The 22372-nt window shown below is 33.8% G+C and overlaps 1 protein-coding gene and 1 long non-coding RNA gene across 4 annotated transcripts; both read right to left on the reverse strand.

Annotated features, from left to right (window-relative positions):
• Window positions 1-2440: 2440 nt before the first annotated feature.
• On the reverse strand, window positions 2441-11148 carry LOC112750867 (putative 3,4-dihydroxy-2-butanone kinase). 3 transcript variants are annotated; one of them, XM_025799764.3, is made up of 10 exons: window positions 10603-11148; window positions 5137-7308; window positions 4929-4993; window positions 4033-4176; window positions 3909-3949; window positions 3697-3780; window positions 3539-3612; window positions 3334-3446; window positions 3155-3250; window positions 2441-2818 (listed from the first exon to the last, which is right to left on the reverse strand). In XM_025799764.3, exons 2-10 carry the CDS (start codon window positions 5249-5251, stop codon window positions 2696-2698), a joined length of 855 nt encoding a protein of 284 aa, XP_025655549.1. In that variant the 5' UTR covers window positions 5252-7308; window positions 10603-11148; the 3' UTR covers window positions 2441-2695. The 3 variants fall into 3 exon arrangements, with proteins under 3 accessions (XP_025655549.1, XP_025655550.1, XP_072073015.1); XM_025799765.3 differs by having other exon boundaries at window positions 4033-4170; window positions 10603-11074; XM_072216914.1 differs by lacking the exons at window positions 2441-2818; window positions 3155-3250; window positions 3334-3446; ... (3 more) ...; window positions 4033-4176; window positions 4929-4993 and having other exon boundaries at window positions 5238-7308; window positions 10603-11074.
• Window positions 11149-16771: 5623 nt separating this feature from the next.
• On the reverse strand, window positions 16772-18892 carry LOC112750869 (uncharacterized). Its single transcript, XR_003176059.3, has 2 exons — window positions 18359-18892; window positions 16772-17391 (listed from the first exon to the last, which is right to left on the reverse strand). It is a non-coding gene; the product is annotated as an uncharacterized lncRNA (long non-coding RNA).
• Window positions 18893-22372: the final 3480 nt, after the last annotated feature.

Raw genomic sequence — 22372 nt, forward strand, 5'->3', positions numbered from 1 at the left:
TGTCCTGAATTATATTTTAGTAATAAATGTTACATTTTCTTTAAGCATTTCTTTCATCCTATTTATTTTTTATTTTACGTCGTAACTGATAAATTGATTATGGTCATTTAACAGTTCTTAACATTTAATTTCATCTTCATATGGTCAATTTGTAAAAGTTTTGTCAGATTCAGTCACAGCCAAGTAAATGGAATATTTAAGGGTGGTTCTCCAAGCTCTAGTTTTTTCTTCAAGGATATAGTTGTCTGAATGATTGATACTTCATTTATACAATTATGGCTTTGTCTTAGGTGGGGAAAGTATATTCAGGTTCTTGGTGGTCTTAAAAGAAAAAATTATAAAATAAAATAACAAATTACATAAATGCCCTCATCTCCTTCTTCTTCTCACATTTTTTCTTCCGTAGCCACCGCCGCCACCACTGTTTCTATTGTATCCACCTTCATGACGGCCCCACCTCCGTATCCACCACCACTGCCGCCGCGGCTAAATCCGTCACCTCCACGGGATTGAGCCTCGTTGACAGTGATGTTACGGCCATCAAAGTTGGAGCCGTTCATGCGATCAATCGCATCCCTTATGGCTTGCTCAGAGATCAGAGAACAGATCAGAGATCAGAGAAATCACATATCACAGATCAGATGGATAGCGGTAACAAATCCAAATCCAAATCGGTGTTTAGATCCCGATCGATGATGCCTGCAATATACGGACCTTCGATTCAACGATTTTTCCGTAGGCAGAGAAGGCTTTCTCTAGAGCTTCATTATCGGTGGCCCATGCAACCCACCAACAAAGCACCGGAACTCAACATCTGCAACAGCCATTGAAATATCTAGATAACGACGACGGCGGCTCGGTGACGACAAGACGCGGATGAACGACGGCGAGGACGGCGCACGCAGAGGCAGTCCGAGAAGATGACGACGACGGTGGCTCCTCGAGGCGGCTCCTCGTGGCGGTGGTGCTCCTCCTTTCAATGACATCATCGGCAAAAGAGGGTGATGGAAAAAAGATGAAAAGAAAGGACAAAAATGTAATTTTAAAATAGAAATATTTATAAAAATATTTAAACATATATAATTATTATATTATTAATAAAAGTTTTAAATCTGAGCCATTGATTCAAAAATTTAATAGCCATTATATATAAAGAATCTTGGACCATAAAGATCTTGAAAATACTTTTCCCACTTAAGAAAGCTCCTACAATTATACCTGTGTTTCCATATCTAGGACATGTTTGCATGAGATTTTCCACACGACACTTTTCGAGTGTCATGCTCCCACTTCTATTTAATTTAGTTTTTAAGGATACCTTTTTCCTCTTTTCTAGACACTCACGGATACTCCAAAGTAAATGAAATGAGCTTCAGTTTATTTACTTTTATTACAAGTGGCTTTAAGAAGTTGCATTATACTTATTTAGCTCGTGTTTTTTAGTGTATTATTTTATACTTATCTTTCTCGTAATCAAGTTATTCTATACCACAAGTAAAAAACTCACTTTTAATTTACTTTAATCTTTTACATTTTTGCTAAGTTTAGCAAGAACAGAAAACATGGGATGAGTGAAGCAAAACGTAATGGGTGGTGGTGTGATGACACGTTTGTTTGTGGTGTAGCTGAGAGTGGGAGTGGAAGAGTGGCAGAAGCATTACTAAGCGGAAAGGGCGGGCATGTTTATAAGAATACAACATGTCGCCCATCCAAATCCAATGGAAGTCAGAAGTTCCATGTCGCGCATGTTTATAAGAAGAGACCATCATATCACTCGGTCGTCACAATAACCAAGTTCATTGCAGGTCCGAATGGAGAGATAAACTCCATGCATCAAAACTCATGACTCACCTTCACCAGAAAACGACGGATCCATCACGCCAATCACTTTCGGGGATTCTCTTCACGTCCTTTCATGCAAATATTGCCAACAAATATGACACTCATAATTATGATGCAAATATTAACATTAAATAAAAAGGAAAAAACTTATATGCAAATATGTATGTTCTTTTTGAGAGAGACCAGTGCACCACTAGCAAGTATTTTTAGGATGTTAGATTATCCATACTCGTATATTTGCTACATTTTTTTCCCTCATTATTTTAACACTAAATTGTCATTGCCAAACTGGAATAATGTTAACCCAGAAGATGCTACTTGTTCTATATCATTATCAAGAAACAAGAACCATAAGATATTTTCAACGTAGAAACGGTTCACGTAACCCGACTTTGTTTTCTATAAAGCAACAATACAAATCCTAATCTATACCACAGCTACAAAAACTGCACAGAAATATCATCCCAATAAAAACAATATTACTGATTACGAAGGGAAAATTGCAGAAGTTAAATTGCATTAGAAACACCGGTAGAAAAGACAGTAATGCCAAAACTGAGGAGGAGGACGCAAAGAGATGGTCATAGGATAAAAAAAATGAGCATAAAAGAATGAATAAACCAACGATGAATATTACAAGCACAGGGCTCACAATGAGATAGATGTATATCATTGTCCGACTGTAGTTATCAAGTTTTTGAAATTTACATCCACTGTAAAATTTGGCGTATATGCAATCGCTCTCTCAGCTTTATGCAAAAAAGACATAAGCGGAGAGCCCAATGGTTAAAAGGATACAAAATCCGGAACAAAACTTGGCTAAATCCGCATGAAGAGCTTAATTGCACGTAGCCTAACTCTTGTATTTTTGCTGGACAGCTAGAGCTGCAGCCCTGTACCACGTTGCCACAGCCATGGCACCAGGGTCAGGAACTGTTGAAAGCAACTCTGAAGACACGTAAGTAGAACGCCAAGCCTACATAACACTCCCTCATCAGATCCAACAATCCACTTAATAATAACAAATAAATGGATAAAAACAAGCCACTATGGTTGTGGCATTTTTCTCAATTTTAGAGGCGAACTGCTAAAAACTGCAATTCAAAATGAGCTTCCTAAAATTGGAACTCCATGTTTGTTTCATTAAAGAATAGCAAGCAAATCATAAGTAAAATGAAACCAAGTTTGCTTGAGCATCACTCATGAACTAAACATAATTGAAACAGAATGCCAGACGTTCTCTGCTATTACGTTAAAACTCAGTATTGCATCAAATTTGTACTCTTAACAAAGACGGGTCAAAAGGTATCACCTGTGCTTGCATTTTCTTGGTTAACTCAGCTCCAGTTAATGCAGCCTCAGAAGACAGAACAAAAGCAGTGATAGGATCCTCCCCAGCATTTAATTTCTGTTCAACCAAAAAGCACAGTAAGTTACTCCATAAAAGGGCATCCAAATAATGTAGGGGAAGTGAAAACCTATTGTCAGGACCTCTTGAAGAACAGATGATGCTGGAAGAAGGGCATCTAGCAGGGTTCTATAACCAGCACTGGCACCCCCATATTTACTAACAGCAGCAATGGAAGCCGCAAGTGCCTCAGCCCCTGAAAATCAAACAACTCATGAGGGATTGACAGAAAAAAGGGAAAAGGAAAAGTTAACTCTGAAATTAAGGTAGCCATATTGGAGTTCCCACATTGTTTTGGCGTGACAACAGAACCAGAGCTTGGTTTCAGCTGTGTATATGCTGCCTTGCAGAAAATTGTATATCTGAAAAGAGAAAGTTTCTTGAAAGCAATACTCAAACAGCATAATTAGTTAAACTTCAACAATGGCATAAGTATAGCATCATACATGATTCCACTTGTTCCTCCCATGGCTCTTCGAATTGTTGATCCAATTTCATTGACAGTTTCTGCAGCATCGTTCAGAGGATAGCTGTGAACAAAAAAACAGCAGTTCAGGTCAGAATGTGATTACAATTCAAATTGGCAATTGCTTTTGCAGTAACTTGTCCCCAAGAGTACAAACAAAGATATACCTAAACAAATAGGACATAGACTTACTTTTTGATGTCCTCCAGAATGGCTTTTGCGCCTCTATACATCTGCAGAAGTTGAACCATTTAAATCAAGTAATTCCCATGATACTTCAACAGCTATAATAGACAATTTTGAGGACAGGACTCACAGTTGATCCACAGTCACCATCACCAACTTTACTGTCCCAATCATTTAGGCTGTTCTTAAGATCTAGAATAACATTTGCAGCGGTTTCAATGGCAATCTCAAGGACTTGGCCTTGCTTACTTAGCTGTAGAGGTCGTCTCTGTGGCTTATGTAAAGTAAACATAGGAACCATATTTCAAAAATTATATCAGGATATAAGTACATATACAGTTGACTTGATTAACATAGATTTAATAAAACTCAACCAGCTTTCAAATGATATTGATAAGTCAATTCTATTTTTACCAGATTCACCAATAGCATGAACATGTGAGAGAGGAGAATAATCATAACTATCAGAAATATATTATGATCATGCCAAAGATATCACGAGAAAAATCAGTGGCCAGATGCTGGTTTTGGGCTTCCAGCAAGAAGTACAGAAATTGATGGTGGAACGAAGCATAAACATAAACATGAATTATGACAACTCAGTAAGGTATCATTTGATCCATATAGCTAACTTCACTTAGTTGGACAAGACTTGGTTGTTGTTGATGCAGTATGCACTAGGAAGTATTACAAAGCACAGAGATTCTTGGATGGAAAGGACACAAGTCTAACAATTCACTGGCTTTTCAAGGTAAATTCAATTGTTATTGTGTCACATCATTTTTTCCTGAGTGTCTCTATATGTAAGTTGTTAAACTAGTACTCGTCACAGAATTTTTCTATGTGGAAAGGGTGGTGTAAATTTCTAATAAAAATATTCAACCATGTCGAAATGCCACTAACCAGTGAGCCAAATAAACTTGTATCAAACATGTTTGAATATAATTTTCCTTTAACTACTTCTCAACCACAACTGCTAAATGTCATGGAAGAAATGATGTAATTCCCCGTGTATGAAGTATATACCTCATTGCCCTTTGCTGATGGAGATGGCGGGACTGGAATAGGAATCTTAGTAGGCGGGTGAACACCTTAAAAGAGAAGAAAGTTCAAAAGTTCAATGAACTAGTAGTTTAATGGTTCCATCAATATTACATTTGAACAAACATTATCCAGAGGTAAAAGCCAAGTTATTAGAATAATCCAGCTATTAACAACTAAAGAAATTACTGACCATCAACTCCAACAGGCCAAGACGGTGCTTTGGTACTGGCATCTGATCGCTCAAGTTCATAAACAATATAAGAGAATTTAAGTCCTACAAAATTACCATAATTTAAGGCCATCATTATTCAATCATTAAAGAATCTGAAATTGCTTGTCATCCATTTCCCAAGATATCATCCAAGATACGTGTTGGTCCCATATGACCCATGTTGTTAAAGAAACCTCGAATTAACACATCCCAAGTGGCAACATTGGGAAGGATTCCTTTACTCAACATCTTATTATGAAGATACACAACGGCTTCTTCAGTGCCTAACCAATTGCAAATACCCCACAAGATACAAGTATGTGATATTATGTCTGGATACAACTCCTTTTCTTCAGTATATTTATCCAAAATTTGCATGGCAGTTCTAACCTTACCCAACTTACTATATGCATGAATAATTACATTGACTGTAATGGCGTCGGGATTTACTCCATTCACCAACATTTTCCCCAGAATTTGGAAAACCCGTTCTTGCATCCCAACAGAAGAAAATCCATGCATAATAATGTTGTAAGTGATCGTATTTAGTTCCACATTCCTGTCTTCAATATCCTTTATAAGTCCACAAGCTTCTCTGAATCTGTTCACCCTAAAAAGACCATCCAACAACTCATTATATGTTCTAATATTAGGCAAACAATCATATTTCTCCATCTGATGAAGTACACTCATGGCCCCTTCTACTCTTCCGTTAGCACACAAGCCCTTGATCAATGTGTTGAATGTGACAACATTTGGTGGGCAACCATCAGCAACCATATTTTCAATAAGACTATGAACTTGGTTAAACATAGACATTTGACAAAGAACATCCACCATAGTGGTGTATACCACAACATTAGGATGGCAACCGCAATTTATCATCTTGTTCCATATTGCAGAGGCACCTAGCAAGTCCCCAGCTTTTGCGAAACCGGATATTAAAGTGCTATATGTGGTCACATTTGGACTGCAAGAGCTTTTCTCCATCTGATTACAAATAGATATGGCATCAGCCATATTCCCAATGCGGCACAAACCGTGTATGAGGGCATTGTATGAAACAACATTCGGCTTAATTCCCTCCATAATCATAAGGTTCCACAATTCAAGAGCTTCACCAAGTTTCCCTCCCAATAAATAGCCTTTTATGAGCGAAGAATAAGTATGAATATTAGGGCTGCATCCTCTCTCAAGCATTTGTGCAAAAGCAGCAAGAGACAAGTCAATATTTCCCATATCAGAAAGACAACTGATAATAGTAGAGTAACTGATAACATTTGGGTCAATGCCCTTAAACACCATCTCATTCAACAAACAAAATGCCTCCTTTATTTTGTATTCTTTGCAAAAGCCATTGATCAAAGCATTGTAGACAGGTACTACAGGAGCAAACCCCTTGGCTAGCTCCTTTGCCTTCTCTACTTGACCAAGTTTACAAACAGAAGACACTATAGTAGTGTAACTCACAGCATCTGGAGGACAACCCTTATTCGACATTTCTTCAAGCAGCTTGCAGGCACCATCCACCTTCCCATTCTTACATAATGCCTTGAGAAGCATGTTATATGTGAACCCATTTGGTTCCAACCCTTCACCCTTCATGTTGTTATACACAGGACTAATCATCTGAAACCTATTTTCACCAAGCAATGCATCTAAAAGGTGATTGTATATCTTAACTGTGGGCTTGCACCCAAATTCCCTTATCCTATAAAACATCTTTAAAGCTTGATCAGCCAACCCTGCTCTCCTATATGAATTCATCACACATATGAACAAATCTTCAGAGCAAGCCACACCTTCAAGCTTCATCTGCTGCAATAGATACTGAACACCATCCATTTCACAGTTTCTCCCAAGCTTCTCAATCATGAGCTGATATGTAAATTGAGTATGCTTGAAAGCTCCAGAATTGGCCAAAGACTTGAAATATTCAAGTGCCAAACCAATATCTCTCTCATGTTTCAATCTCTTCAATACATGGAACTCTTCAACAGAAGGAGCATTAGTGGGTTGAGGTTGGGAATTACTTTCAAGATTGAAAATTGGGTTCGTGTTAAGCACCAAGGGAATTGAAGGCTTGCGCACTTTTAACAACAAGGAACACCCATCTCTCAAATACATGATTATAGTATCGGAAAAAAATTGCTGTGAGATAAGAGAATTGAGTTAGCTTTAAGAAGCTGGAATATACTTGGAAAAAAAGTTAAAATAAACGTGTTTAACTGTTCATGCTTTGTCTGTGTCTACGAAATTTAGAGTATGGTCTCCGCAAAATCCAATTTTCTTCTTTATTTTATATTCATGAATGGATCTATGCCCAATAAGGATGATGTTTTGATCCTATTCAATTTTATTTCGAGGCTTTTGCTTATATATTTTCTGTTAACCAGCCCATATTAGTTAGGAAATTAGGAATCTTCCACCCAAAAAAGAGCGGAACAAAGGGTCAAATAAAATGGGTAAATTGCAAGGAACAAAAACATAAAATAATATAGAAATTAAAAAAAAAATCTATATTCTCTGTACACAACTTATATTCATAGTGTTTATCTGTTTGTTTATTTTTTTTATTATATATTTTGTAAAAATAAATTAATTTATATTTTTTAATTACAATTGAATCAAATAAAATAAAATAATATATTTAAAAATTAATTTTTTGTATTTAGTTATTTTAAATGGATTAACAGCTAAAAAATTTATTAATTTATAAATTTCTACAATTTTTGACCACTTCGCTTACAACTGATTTTTACCTTGATCCAAAACAAGCCAAGATTCGAACAACAATGACCAGGCAGGCACGGAGTACGATCAAACGAGGAGGATCGGACTAAACCAAGACCCAACACAGGTTTTCGGTTAACCCGATCAAACTAGCTAGTTCAATCTGATTTTATTCTCATAACTAAATTGCAATCATTCGGATGAAATTGCATGGTTCTAACTTCTAAAAACGGAATGGAACTGGCCAATTCAACTTGATAAAATGGAATCAAGCATCTAACCAGTCTTGTTGAAACAAAAAATTGATACAAAAAATTGGTACAAAAATTGGCAAAATGGGTGAATTTGTTGAACCAGATCATTTTTTATCGAAAAAATTGGTTAAAAAATTAATTTTTTCTAAAATTACTTTTTTGAAAAATATATTATATGAAAAAAAAAGAAACTTTTAAATCTCTTTATATTCAAATTTTCAGAAATCTTGTGAAATTGGCAAATTGCTTTTGTAATGAGTTAGGATCAATACCCTAATCTCTTAATATGAAGAAAACAAAATGAAAGCTAATTACATTGTAATCTACAGAATATGGTTTAGTTGCTTGCATCGAATCCAAAATTAGAAACTGAACAGTCTCAGACTCACATCTCAGCTACACACTATAAACAGTAAAATATTGCCGATCAAGACAGGAAAATCAAACTATAAACACAGCAGAACGAGATCTCATGCTAAAGCTGGTTCGATTCATCTGGTGAGACCGGAAACCTTGTTACCCGGTGCTATCCGGGCCGAGCCATTAATTGGTTGATTTAGTTAATGAGTTGTTTGGTTGATTTAGTTGTGTAAAGTTTAATTGTTACGAGAATTGATACTTGATTAATGTAAATTGTTGAAAACAAATTGCATTAATTATTTTAATTTTAATTATTTTTGTAATAATTTTATATATTTATGTAATTATAATCCTGTGATTCAGCAACTAATAATTTATTGGTTAAACCAGTGATCAAATACTCTCACAAGAATGACAAGATCAGATGCCAATTTTGATAAATAGATCCTAACTCATTACAAAAGCAATTTGCCAATTTCAAAAGATTTCTGGAAATTTGAATATAAAGAGATTTAAAAGTTTCTTCTTTTTCATACAATATATTTTTCAAAAAAGTAATTTTAGAAAAAATTATTTTTTTTTAACCGATTTTTTCAATAAAAAACGATCTGATTCAACAATTTCACCCATTTTGCTGATTTTTGTACCAATTTTTTTTATCAATTTTTTATTTCAATAAGACTTGTTTCAATAAGACTGGTTAGACGCTCGATTCCATTTTATCGAGTTAAATTGGCCAGTTTGATTTCGTTTTTAGAAGTTAGAACCATACAATTTCATCCGAATGATTGCAATTTAGTTATGAGAATAGAATCAGATTGAACTAGCTAGTTTGATCAGGTTAACCGAAAACCTGTGTCAGGTCTTGATTTAGTCCGATCCTCCTGGTTCGATTGTACTCAGTTGTGAGCGACGTGCTCAAAAATTGAAGAAATTTATAAATTAATAAAAAAAATTTAGCTGTTAATCCATTTAAAATAATCAAATACAAAAAATTGATTTTTTAAATATATATTATTTTATGTTATCTAATTCAATTCTAATTAAAAAATATAAATTAATTTATTTTTACAAAATAATTAAAAATATATAATAAAGAATAAATAAATAAATAAACAAACAAATAAACACTATGAATATAAGTTTTGTACAAAGAATATAGATTTATTTTTAATTTCTATATTATTTTTTGTTTTTGTTATTTGCAATTTACCAATTTTATTTGACCCTTTGTTTCGCTCATTTCAAGGTTGCGATAACCGGACCGACCAATGAACCGAAAAAGTGACTAATTCACTGGTTCAATGGTCCGATCGAAGTTTAACCGGAATTCAATCGGTTTAATTAAATATTAAATAAAATTATTAAAAATTCAACATATAATTCCAAACATTTAAATTCAATAGTCACCAAAAAAAAACATTTAAATTTAATAATTTTTAACCTAGTAAAATTTAAAATTTCACAATTTCACCTAATAAATTATCAATAATTTATCAATGAAAGCTCATAAACAACTTCAAATATCATAGTTTATAACTAAAGCAGGTCAAATCGCTGAGTAAATGACAAACATAATGTTTAACATACAGCCAAAAATATTTAACCATCAGAAAATCATTTTTGGTGACTAACCATCAGAAAATCAGCAACAACATCATTCATTTCCCATAATCAACAAAATTATTATTATTAACTCAGCAACTCAAACTTAAGCCCACCAACTCACAATTAAACCTAACTCAGGAACTCAGAATTAAACAAGACCATCAGAAAATCAACAACAACATCATTCATTTCCTATAATCCGCAACAAAATTTCAAAAAATCAGCAACTCAGGATAAACAAACATCAACAAAATCATTATTATTAACTCAAAACTCAAACTTAATCCCAGCAACTTACAATTAAACCTAACTCAGGAACTCGGAATTAAACAAGCCCATCAGAAAATCAGCAACTCAGAATAAACAAACATCAACAAAATCGTTATTATTTACTCAGCAGCTCAAACTTAAACCCAGCAACTCAGAATTAAACCTAACTCAGCAACTCAGAATTAAACAAGCAAAAAAAAATTGAAGATAGAGAGCTTACCGACGCGAGGAAGGAAGGGTAGTGACGGTGACGGAGGAATGGAAAGTGACAGCGACAGAAGAAAGGAAGTGATCTCGGACGGGGAGAGAGAGCTCAAAACAGGGCCGTTGAGCTCGGCGACGCCACGAGCTCGACCTTCGTGACGGTGACGGTCTGACGGAGGAATGGGAACTGCCGGCAAAGACAGAGAGAGAGAGAGCCCGGATGAGAGGAGAGGAGAGCTTCCTACGACGGCGACGACAGGAGGAACGAATCAAAGAGGGCCAAACCGCCGAACAGAGCTTCCACACGAGACGCAGCACCCACGGTCTGTCCCCGGAGGAGAAGAGTTCGGCGATGACCGAGGAGGGATGGTGGCTGCTGCGGCTGCGTTCAAAGGAGGTTTGGCACTAGGGTTCTCCAATTTGAATTTTTAGAGAGAAAGAGAGGGGTGGAGTGCCTTCATACCGGTAATAGGAAAATAGGAAGGGAGAGGGATGAGGGAGGCTTCGTGGGTTTTCTTCTTTTTTTTTTTTTTTTTTTTTTTACTGGCGTCAAAACGACGCCGTTTCTGGGGCAGGTTACAAAACCGGGGATTAAAAACCCGGCTGGTTTGACGGTTAACGGTTGGTTCAACTAATTTTTTAATAGTTTTTGCAGGATGGTTCTGAAGTCAATTGGACCGGCCAAATGACCAATTTTCGATTAATCCAGTCAGTCTAATTTTTAGAACCTTGCTCTTTTTTGGGTAGAAGATTCCTAATTTCCTAACAAATATGGACTGGTTAACAAAAAATATAAAATTGGTAGGATCAAAATATCATCTTTATTGGACATATATCAATTCATGAATATAAAATAAAGAAGAAAAATAGATTTTGCAGAGACTATACTCTAATATTAGTAGATACATAAAAAGCATGAACAGTTAAAAACGTTTATTTTTGGGCAATTTTCTTTATTAAAATGATTGTGAAGATTCTTTACTCAAATGCAACATTTCCAATTCGTTTACGTGAGTATCTTTTTGATTATTATGTAAATCGTAGTAGGTAATTACGGTTTTCAATTTGTGCATAAACCGTGGGAGGTTGACACGATTTACACTTAGGAAACGTTGAACATAAACCGCGGTTGTTTACCACCGATTATGAAAGAAAAATGCTAGTAGAAACCGTGCTTGGTCACCACGGTTTATGAAAAAAAAATGTGAGCATAAAACTCTGTTGACTACCACAGTTTATATTTAGAGTAGTATTAATACATAACGGTTGTTAATTTTTAACTAACAAATAAATACACTTATATTATTTTTAAAATAAATTTTTTTAAATAAATGTACTCTTATTATTTTAATTTTTTAATTTAAATAAACATATTTATATTATTTTAAATAAAATTTAAAATCAATATAAGTAAATTTATTTAAAATTTTAAATTTTAATATTTTAAATAAACATACTCTTATTATTTTAAAATTTTTTTAAATTTAAATAAACGTACTCATATTATTTTAAATAAGTATAGTCTTTTAATTTGAAAATAATATGAATGTATTTAAATAAAAAAAATTAACCATTGTTATTTTTTAAAAATCGAATAAATATAATTAATCATATGAGTACAATAATACGAATACATACAATTTTATAAATCATTAATTTAAATTATATCTATTTGAATTTTAAATTACAAACTAATATAAATTTTATAATTTAAAAATTTAATTATTTAAATAAAATTAAATTGATTAAAAATAAAAATATACTACTACAAGCACCAAGTGAAATACAACAAACCCTCTCTCAATTTCATTAGCCTCGACCGATTACGGTCACATCATTCGCCAAAACCCAACAACCATCTTCGCACCCATTTCCGTTACGGACATTTCTAACTTTGATTCAATTCTCAAATTCCCTTCCTATCCCTTTCGGGATCGCGGCCCGAGGCCAGGCACACTCCGTTCACGGGCAGTCCATGGCGCGGGACGAAGTAGTGGTGAACATGACGGTTCTGACGGAGAGGAGAGTGGTGGTTGTTGTACCGGATGGCGGTGCATCGGGTCCTTATGCGGATGTTGGTGGTGAAGAGATTTGGATTGATGTTATGCATGCAGCACTTAAACGTGGACTGACGCCGTTATCTTGGACTGATTATTTGTATTTATTTTTTTTAATCAATTTAATTTTATTTAAATAATTATATTTTTAAATTATAAAATTTGTATTAATTTGTAATTTAAAATTTAAATAGATATAATTTAAATTAATGATTTATAAAATTGTATGTATTCGTATTATTGTATTTATATGATTAATTATATTTATTCAATTTTTAAAAAATAACAGTGATTAATTTTTTTATTTAAATACATTCATATTATTTTTAAATTAAAAGACTATACTTATTTAAAATAATAAGAGTATGTTTATTTAAAATATTAAAATTTTAAATAAACTTACTTATATTAATTTTAAATTTTATTTAAAATAATACAAATATATTTATTTAAATTAAAAAATTAAAATAATAAGAGTACATTTATTTAAAAAGTTTAATTTTAAAAATAATATAAGCGTATTTATTTGTTAGTTAAAAATTAACAACCGTTATGTATTTATACTACTATAAGCATAAACCGTGATAACTAACATGGTTTTATACTCAACTTTTTTTCATTAACGGTAGTGACCAAGCACGGTTTCTACTAGCATTTTTTTTTTCATAATCCATGGTAAGCAGCCACGATTTATGTTCAACGTTTCCTAAGTGTAAATCGTGTCAACCTCTCACGGTTTATACACAAATTAAAAACTGTAGTTACCTACCACGGTTTACATAATAACCAAAAAAGACACTCACGTAAACGAATTGAAAATGTTGCATTTGAGTAAAAGATCTTCACAATCATTTTAATCAAGTAAATTGCCCTTTATTTTTTTTTCCAAATATATTCCAGCTTCTTAAAGCTAACTCAATTCTTTTATCTCAACAATTTTTTCGATATTAAAATCATGTATTTGAGAGATGGGTGTTCCTTGTTGTTAAAAGTGTGCATGCCTTCAATTCCTTTTGTGCTTAACACGAACCCAATTTTCAATCTTGAAATTAATTTCCAACCTCAACCCACTAATGCTTCTTCTGTTGAAGAGTTCCATGTACGAAGAGATTGAAACATAAGAGAGATATTGGTTTGGCGCTTGAATATTTTAAGTCTTTGGCCAATTCTGGAGCTTTCAAGCATACCGAATTTACATATCAGCTCATGATTGAGAAGCTTGGGGAAAATGGTGAAATGGATGGCATTCCGTATCTGTTACAACAGATGAAGCTTGAAGGTGTAGCTTGCTCTGAAGATTTCTTCATATGTGTAATGAATTCATATAGGAGGGCAGAGTTGATTGATCAAGCTTTAAAGATGTTTTATAGGATAAGGAAATTCGAGTGCAAGCCCACAATTAAGATATAAATCACCTTTTAGATGCATTGCTTGGTGAAACTAGGTTTCAGATGATTAGTCCTGTATATGAAGGGTGAAGGGTTGGAACCAAATGGGTTTACATATAACATGCTTCTCAAGGCATTATGTAAGAATGGGAAGATGGATGGTGCCTGCAAGCTGCTTGAAGAAATGTCGAATAAGGGTTGTCCCCTAAATGCTGTAAGTTACACTACTGTAGTATCTTCTGTTTGTAAACTTGGTCAAGTAGAGAAGGCAAAGGAGCAAGCCAATGGGTTTGCTCCTGTAGTACCTGTCTATAATGCTTTGATCAATGACTTTTGCAAAGAATACAAAATAAATGAGGTATTTTGTTTAATGAATGAGATGGTGTTATAGGGCATTGACCCAAATGTTATCAGTTACTCTACTATTATCAATTGTCTTTTTGATATGGAAAATATTGAATTGTCTCTTGTTTCTTTTGCACAAATGCTTAAGAAAGAATGCAACCCTAATATTCATACTTATTCTTCGCTGATAAAAGGCTGTTTATTGGGAGGAAAACTTGGTGAAGCTCTTGAATTGTGGAACCTTATGATCATGGAGGGAGTTAAGTCGAATGTTGTTTTATACAAGCCCTCGTACAAGGTTTTTGCACCATTGGGAATACGGTTGAGGCCATATCTATTTGTAATCAGATGGAGAAAAGCTCTTGCAGTCCAAATGTGACCACATATAGCACTCTAATATCCGGTTTTGTAAAAGCTGGGGACCTATTAGGTGCCTCTGCAATATGGAACAAGGTGATAAATTGCGGTTGCCATCCTAATGTTGTGGTATACACCACTATGGTAGATGTTCTTTGTCAAATGTCTATGTTTAACCAAGCTCATCGTCTTATTGAAAATATGGTTGCCCACCAAATGTTGTCACATTCAACACACTGATCAAAGGCTTGTGTTAACAGAAGAATAGAAAGGGCCATGAGTATATTTTCATCAGATGGAAAAATATGAGTGTTTGCTTAATATTAGAACATACAATAAGTTGTTGGATGGTCTTTTTAGAGTGAACAGATTCAGAGAAGCTTGTGGACTTATAAAGGATATCGAAGAAAGGAATGTAAAACTAAATACAATCATTTACAACATTATTATGCATGGATTTTCTTCTATTGGGATGCAAGAACGAGTTTTGCAAATTCTGTGAAAAATATTGGTGAATGGAGTAAAGCCCGATGCCATTACATTCAATGTAATTATTCATGCATATAGTAAGTTGGGTAAGGTTAGAACTGCCATGCAAATTTTGGATAAATATACTGAAGGCAATTCTGGAGGGAAAGAAAAAAGAGACAAATGTATTTTATAATTTTTGGGTTTGGGTGAGGTAATTGAAGGATCATGTGTGAATTATGACTTGTGAGTTAATACTTAATATTCATGAAGTTTTTTCTACTCCAATATTATGATAGATTCATTGACATAGAAATTTGCTTCAAGGGGTGATCATCATCACCATTAACATAAGATTTTGTAACGATGAATGCATACATGCCTAGTCATCACTCACCAATTACCATGATTTACATGCAAATTTTTCAAAAGAATGCAAACATTCTCATTTCTCTATAGCTTCATACTATGCTCTTAACCAATTCCTCTCTCTGAATATTTATATGCTTCCATTATTATATTGCTATCAAAGATGAAAGGTATGTCTCTGATCTCTCCCGTATCAAAGTTTGTTCATGTAAAAGAGTTAGTTAGAGTGTACTTGGTGGAACCCCTACCACGATTTCTAGCCAAATTCGTTATCAACGTAAAGACCCCATCAGCGGTTTATGTGTATTTTGAAATCATGGGATCCCTTCTGCGGTTTACATAGCTTTGTAGAAAGTTGCATTTTCGTATCCAAACTGCAAAAGTTGTATTTCCGTAATTTTGGAATCCAAATGTTTTATTTTAGTAATTTCCCCCTAATTTAATCCATTAGAATTACTTTTTAAAAAAATATTATTTATTGTATCAATTTACTAATTGGCTTTCAATCAAGTACTCTAATTTAAAAATATAAAATGATATAATTAATTTTCTTTATTCATAAAACTTAAGGTATTAAATTCCAAAATCTCAACTATTTACATCAAATTATATAAAATTCTTATGATTTTACAACTACTAAACTTTATAATTTAAATATAGAAAATTATTCAATAGTTATAAAATTAGATAAAAATTCTAATTTAAATAGTCAAAACCTCATTATTTTTAAATTTCTAAAATTTTAAATTGTAAATAGAAAAATACTCAATAATTATAAAATCAGATAAAAACCTTAATTTTTAAACTCAATTTATCAAAACTTGCCTTAATTATCTTTAATAAAATAATTTCTAAAATTAAAATCTTTATTAAATAAATAAATTGAAGTTGGCTCATAATAAGATTTTCCAAAAATTCTAAGTCTTACATATTGCGAAACCAAGTAATAATTTGATGATTCTTACTATCCCAGTCCTCCGATTTTTCGGCAAAATCCTTGTTAGCATCAAAAGATTCATAACAAGGTTCTGAGAATCGGACCGGTCATCAAACCGCTCTAGTCACTGGTTCACTGATTTATTGGTCCAACCGGTTCAACCGGTGGTTCAACCAAAAAAACCGTTTTAGAATAAAATAATAAACAAATTATAAATATGCAAGTATTAAGTTGAGGGTATAGGGTAGTATGAAATTTTTCCAATAGAGTGGTAAATTACTTTTTTAGGATTTCTTCTTTTTTTTTATAGTAAATACAAAATTGCCAGATGAAAGCATGATACCAAGCAAGTACAATTCCTCATCAGTACACAAAATGTTAAAAGAAATATCTCACAAGAATAGGGAGAATATCAAATGAATTATCCTAAATCCAACTGAAAAAAATAAACATAGTACTTGGATAAACAAATTTGATAACATTATTAATAACAAAGTTGGCAGTGGACTACTGCTAGAAAGACTTCACCAAATGAAAGAGCATGCAGGCTTTGAGAGACAATAGACTTGGATTTGTGCAGCAGCATTTTGGATGAGTTGCTTTGAGGACCATTTGGCGAAACTAAGCTTTCTTGGTGAAACTAAGTGCTCATAACAAACTAAGATTTCTTGGTGAAACTAAGTGCTCATAACAAACAGAAACAGTTTCTCAAGATACATAAATAAGTGCTCATCCTCTGAAAATAATCATCTGAATTGGTACAAGGCAGGAAAAAATGACCATAAATCTCTTTACCCAAGTCAAAATAAACAACTATATCTGAACTCAACAATCAGCCTTCAGCACCAAACATTACAAAACATTAACCAATAATCACACTAAACCTGCAACCAGCAATTACAAAACATCAACTACAAAACAACAACAAACATTGTACATTATAAAACATTCCAAATCAGTGATGACACTAAACCTGCACCCAGCAACCAGCAATTACAAAACAGCAACAAACATACAAAACATTACAAAATATTACAAGAAAATTTGAACAAAAATTTCAGAAATTAAAAGAAAGAAGAAGAACCGAGCATTCAGAAATTAAACAAATAAGTAACTATTTCAACAAATCAGTAACTATTTCAACAACAAATTAAATACCAACAGCAGCAATGCAGCATAACAAATCACTGATCGCAAATTTCAAATTCAAAACACTGATCACAAATTAATTAATTTCAGATTCAAAAATCACAAATCACTCATCAGACATTCAAAATCAAATTCATAACACTGAAACAGCTCAAAATAAAAAACAAATTTCTTGATTTTAGCTAAATAATTTTTGGTAGAAAGACTCGGTTTCTTCACACTTTTTATTCTTGAATTGTCTCAATTTTGTTTTGTTTGAACTTTGAAGCAATGAAGTGCTGCTACAACTTGAATATTGCTACAACTTGAATATTTGAATAGAGAGGAATGCTAGGAGGCCAGCAATTTTTGTAATTTGTAGCCATCAAATAGCCATCAATGATGATTTTAATAGTGTGAGATTGGTGTGAGATTTCATCCAATGGCTCACTTTGTTTTGCTGGCTACATGCTGGCTAGAATTTGACAAAGTTGCTGGCCCCTAGACTTTTTCTTGACTAAATGCTTAAAAGACTGAATACCAAAAGACTAATACACAAATTAAAAAAAAATGAAAAGCTGATTGAAACAGGGGAAAAAGAAATCCAAGGGTCACTTTCGCTCTCATCCAAGGCTGTGCTGGATTGGAAACAACCAAAAAACCTGAAGCAGCTTAGGGGTTTTTTGGGTTTGACAGCTCAAACTCAAAAACAAATTCACTAACCTTCCACCGACAGCAGGACGACGACGGCAACTCGACGGCGCAGCAGCTGGAAGCCTTGAACACCGAAGTCACCGACGAAGACAGGACGACGTGCCGAGCTAGAAAGCCTAGAAGAGAAGGTCTGGCCGCATGGATTTGGGACAGGGGAAGGAGGAGGATTGAGAAGTAGACAGCGGCGCAGCAGAGAAGTGGATGACGGCTTGACCGAGAGGAGGAGGAAACGGCGGCACTTGCGATGATTCTTCCTCTATGTGAGCGCGACGGCGGCGAAAGAGAGCACCTTCGAAGCTAGAAGCCTTGAACAGAACACGAAAGAAGGAGACACCGAGAGAAGGAGCACCTTCGAACGGGACAGTGGCTGCGGTGAAATAGAGCTAGCGCCGGCGGGACCGTGGCAGCGCGAAAGGGAGGGACTGAGCTCGCCGGCGTTGAGAGGAACGGCTAGCTCTACGGTGATGGGAGGGACGAGGGAGCGTGTGCTGCGCCGTTGGAGATTTGGAGTGGGTTAGGGTTGGTAACGCAAGAGTTGGGGAGGGGGTTACTGAAAGCTAAACGCGCGTGGCCAAGCAAAAAACCGGCCGGGTCCCAGTTCGGTTTGACTGACCGGTTACCAGCCGGTTTAGCGGTTCAACAACGGTTTCCATTTTTTTCGATTTTGGCATAAAACCGAATCGTAATTCTCACCGATTCACGGTTCGATCGGGCAATTCGAACCGGTTTTCAGAACATTGATTCAGAAGAAGCTTCTTTGGTTTTTTTAGTAGTTTCTTTGGATTTGCCAGTCTCAATTTTAGGTGGACATACAATATCGTCCGTCACATAATGCCAAATTTACGACTGTTTAAAAAGTGTGAAAATAGCAAGATTGTAGTAGAAATCGCAAAATAAAGGATAAAATCGAAAAGAGGACACCAAAAAATTTTAGGAGAGATTCATACAAAGTGCCACGTCAACAACCATGCGGATCTGCCATACCAGCAACAAGATGACACATGGCAGACTTTTACTGGCGAAGAAACCACCTCAACGAGTTGACTCAGCCCTATGCTGATGTCAACGTGTGCGCAGGCAAATGGATTGGGTTGGGTCAACCCGAGTCAACATGCGAGTTAAGAAAACCAGGTATGGGATGACAAGTGATACTGCGACACGTGGCAAAATCTGGACCATGATACAGCGAACGGTCAAGATTCAACCTGGAAACTGGTTGAAGAGTGATAAGGACCGCAACTTCAATCTGTGTGTGGCGGCGCGTCAAGACTCCTACGGCGATGATCTTGGTTCTTTCGGACTCGGGACAAAGAGTCAAATACGATGGAGTGGTTGAAGTTGCTCAAAGATGTCGAAAAGATGACCAAGAATGAATGAGAAAATGTTGTGCTGAGAATGATGATGATGGTGTAGCAACTTTGGCGGCAGAGATTCCAGCAGCACTTGTAACATTGGATTCGGGTGGTGTTGTGTTTGTTCAACTCAGAACTACGTAGAAAAGTTACTGGGAGGGTTGATGATCTAATACAACAACAGAGAGTGGCCGAAAAAAGAAGAAAAAGTTGCTGTCAGCACTCAGCAGTGATGGTTCAGAAAATTTTGTTAACGGTGGCAATGCATATATAATATGATAATAATTTTTATAATTATATTTTGTTATTGTAAAATATAATTAGTTTCCAATTATCTAACGAATAAATTTAATCACTAAAATAGTAAGTTTAATAGATTTTATATTTTCTTTCAATTGTCAATACAATTAAATATTTTTTTATATAAGTTAACAATTATTTAAAAATTTATCTCTCGTATAATTATGAAATTGACTTTTTATAATATTTATAACTGAAGAAGTTTCTTCAACTAATGTTGTTATTACTGACAAAACTAAAACTAATTTAAAAATATTACCAATAAAAAAATTTTTTTTTGAGTTTATATAATTTTTTTATTTTAGAAACTAAGCCATTTAATTTCAGACAATATTTTTTTGTTTTATTTTTAATTTATTCTTTTTTTGGTTTTTCTTCAACAATTGATTAGATTTTAAAATTTTACTACAAATTTTGATATAGGCAATTTATAAGAAAAATTCTTTGATAATATTTATTTACATAAACATACCAAAAATCTAAATTTATTTTTAACTATTCAAATAATTTAGATATTAATTTTTTATTAATATTAAGCGAACTAAATATATTTTTCATAGATAAATTTTTAATCTTTTATAATAAAAAAATATTAATGGAGTCAAATTTTGGCTCTTCATTATATTTATTTAATTTTTTTAATTTGTTAAGCACCAAATTAACAAATAAAAAATAATTTTATTTTAACATTATCTATAGTCTATCAACTTTTAATGATAATAGATTTATCTACTAAAATTGAATTGATGTGTTTTATATTGACGTTTTTATATATTCATTATTGATTAATGTTTATGTTTTGAGTTTTTTTTTTTACTTCTATACACTGAAAAGTGTGTGAACCAAGAAAAAAAATTTAGTGGGGTCAAATTTATTTTTTAAGTGAGGGCAAATATATTTTTTTATGTATTTTACATAAAATTTTATAAAAATTCAATGGGGGCACTTGCCCCTACATTGTTGAATGTAAATCCGTCCCTCGCTGCGAAAATAGATTCTCTCAAATTTTTTTAATAATTGAGAGAGTAAAGTGTGATCTCTCACCATTAATTTTATAAGTGGGACCAAGAATAAATATAAAAAAGAGAGAACAATGAAGAATTAGAGATCACACTTTACAATCTCAATTTTTTTAACAATTGAGAGGATCCATTCCCCACATTTATACTGATATTAACCTACTGTACTAACAACTATAGACCTCATTTACAAACCTTTAATTATATTAACCTAATCCAGTAATACGATACTCTAATAGTTTTAATTACTTTTATAGTATTATGATAATTATAATTATTAACAATGATAACAATAAACTAAAAATGTTTATCGTTATTTTTGAAACCTAAAATAAGATATTTTTTATAATTGTAAAAGTTTACAAATTGACCTGTCAATTTTGATAATAGAAAAAGCAAGGTCTGTCTTTAGTAAACTCAAGCCTTTTGAGCTTTTCTAATAGGCACAAAATATAAATTAGAAATATACCTCACATGGGGTTTAATGATAATAATAATTTTTTTATGTTTTAACTAACAAAACCCTTAATCCAAATTCAGCCCCACCCCCAAACTCACCATACGTTACCCTAATTCCCAATTCCTTTCCCCCTGTTTACTCACCAGTTGCCGCCACCTACTCTACTCTCCGCTGGTCTTAGCATTCACCGTTGCCGTCCAGCCAAGCCGTCGCCGTTGCCGTCCAATCCATCTTCCAGCGTCGTTCGTAGACTCTCCCTCCCCGTCTCCTCTTCTCTCTTCTCTCTTCTCTCTTCTCTCGTTGAGTGGTCGTAAGCCCTGTGGTGCTCTGTCTCCCCCTTCATCCTCCACTTCCAGAGTAACAATGGAGCCTCAGACTCAGGTATGAAGTTACTTCATTGATTTAATTTTCTTTTTGTTCCTTTTATCTTCTTGTTGTATTCCTCCACTTCCTTGTATGAATCTGTTGTATTTCTTTCTTTCATTGATTTCATTCAATTTTTTTGTTCTATTTATTTGTTCTGATTCAGGGGTTGTAGGGTATATTTGTTCTGTTTTGTGCTACAAACACGTTGGTGTAGCTAAGATTCATGCCAATTTGGTAATCATATGTAGCAATTGTAATTCTCCATTATTGTAATTCTAAAATAAAATGGTTTCATTAATTTTGCTTATTTGATTCTGGAGTTTAACTATGTGGAGTTCATCTCTTTGTTTTAACAAGTTTTGAGAATCTTTCATATAGGAGAAAAATAGAACCTATCAATTTGTTTATATGTTACACTCTGAATTTAGAAATATGTAATATTGAGTTCTCCGAGCAATCTTTTTCATTATTTCAAGCCAATGTAGACTTAACGTGAAATTTGTATAGACATCAAAAACATTTTTAA

This window comes from Arachis hypogaea, chromosome 15, assembly GCF_003086295.3.
Source record: "Arachis hypogaea cultivar Tifrunner chromosome 15, arahy.Tifrunner.gnm2.J5K5, whole genome shotgun sequence".
Classification (NCBI taxonomy): Eukaryota; Viridiplantae; Streptophyta; class Magnoliopsida; order Fabales; family Fabaceae; genus Arachis; species Arachis hypogaea.

Coding starts and splice junctions, on each gene's coding strand:
- LOC112750867 (XM_072216914.1), bottom strand. CDS start 7,284: ATGTATTTGAGAGATGGGTGTTCCTTGTTGTTAAAAGTGCGCAAGCCT.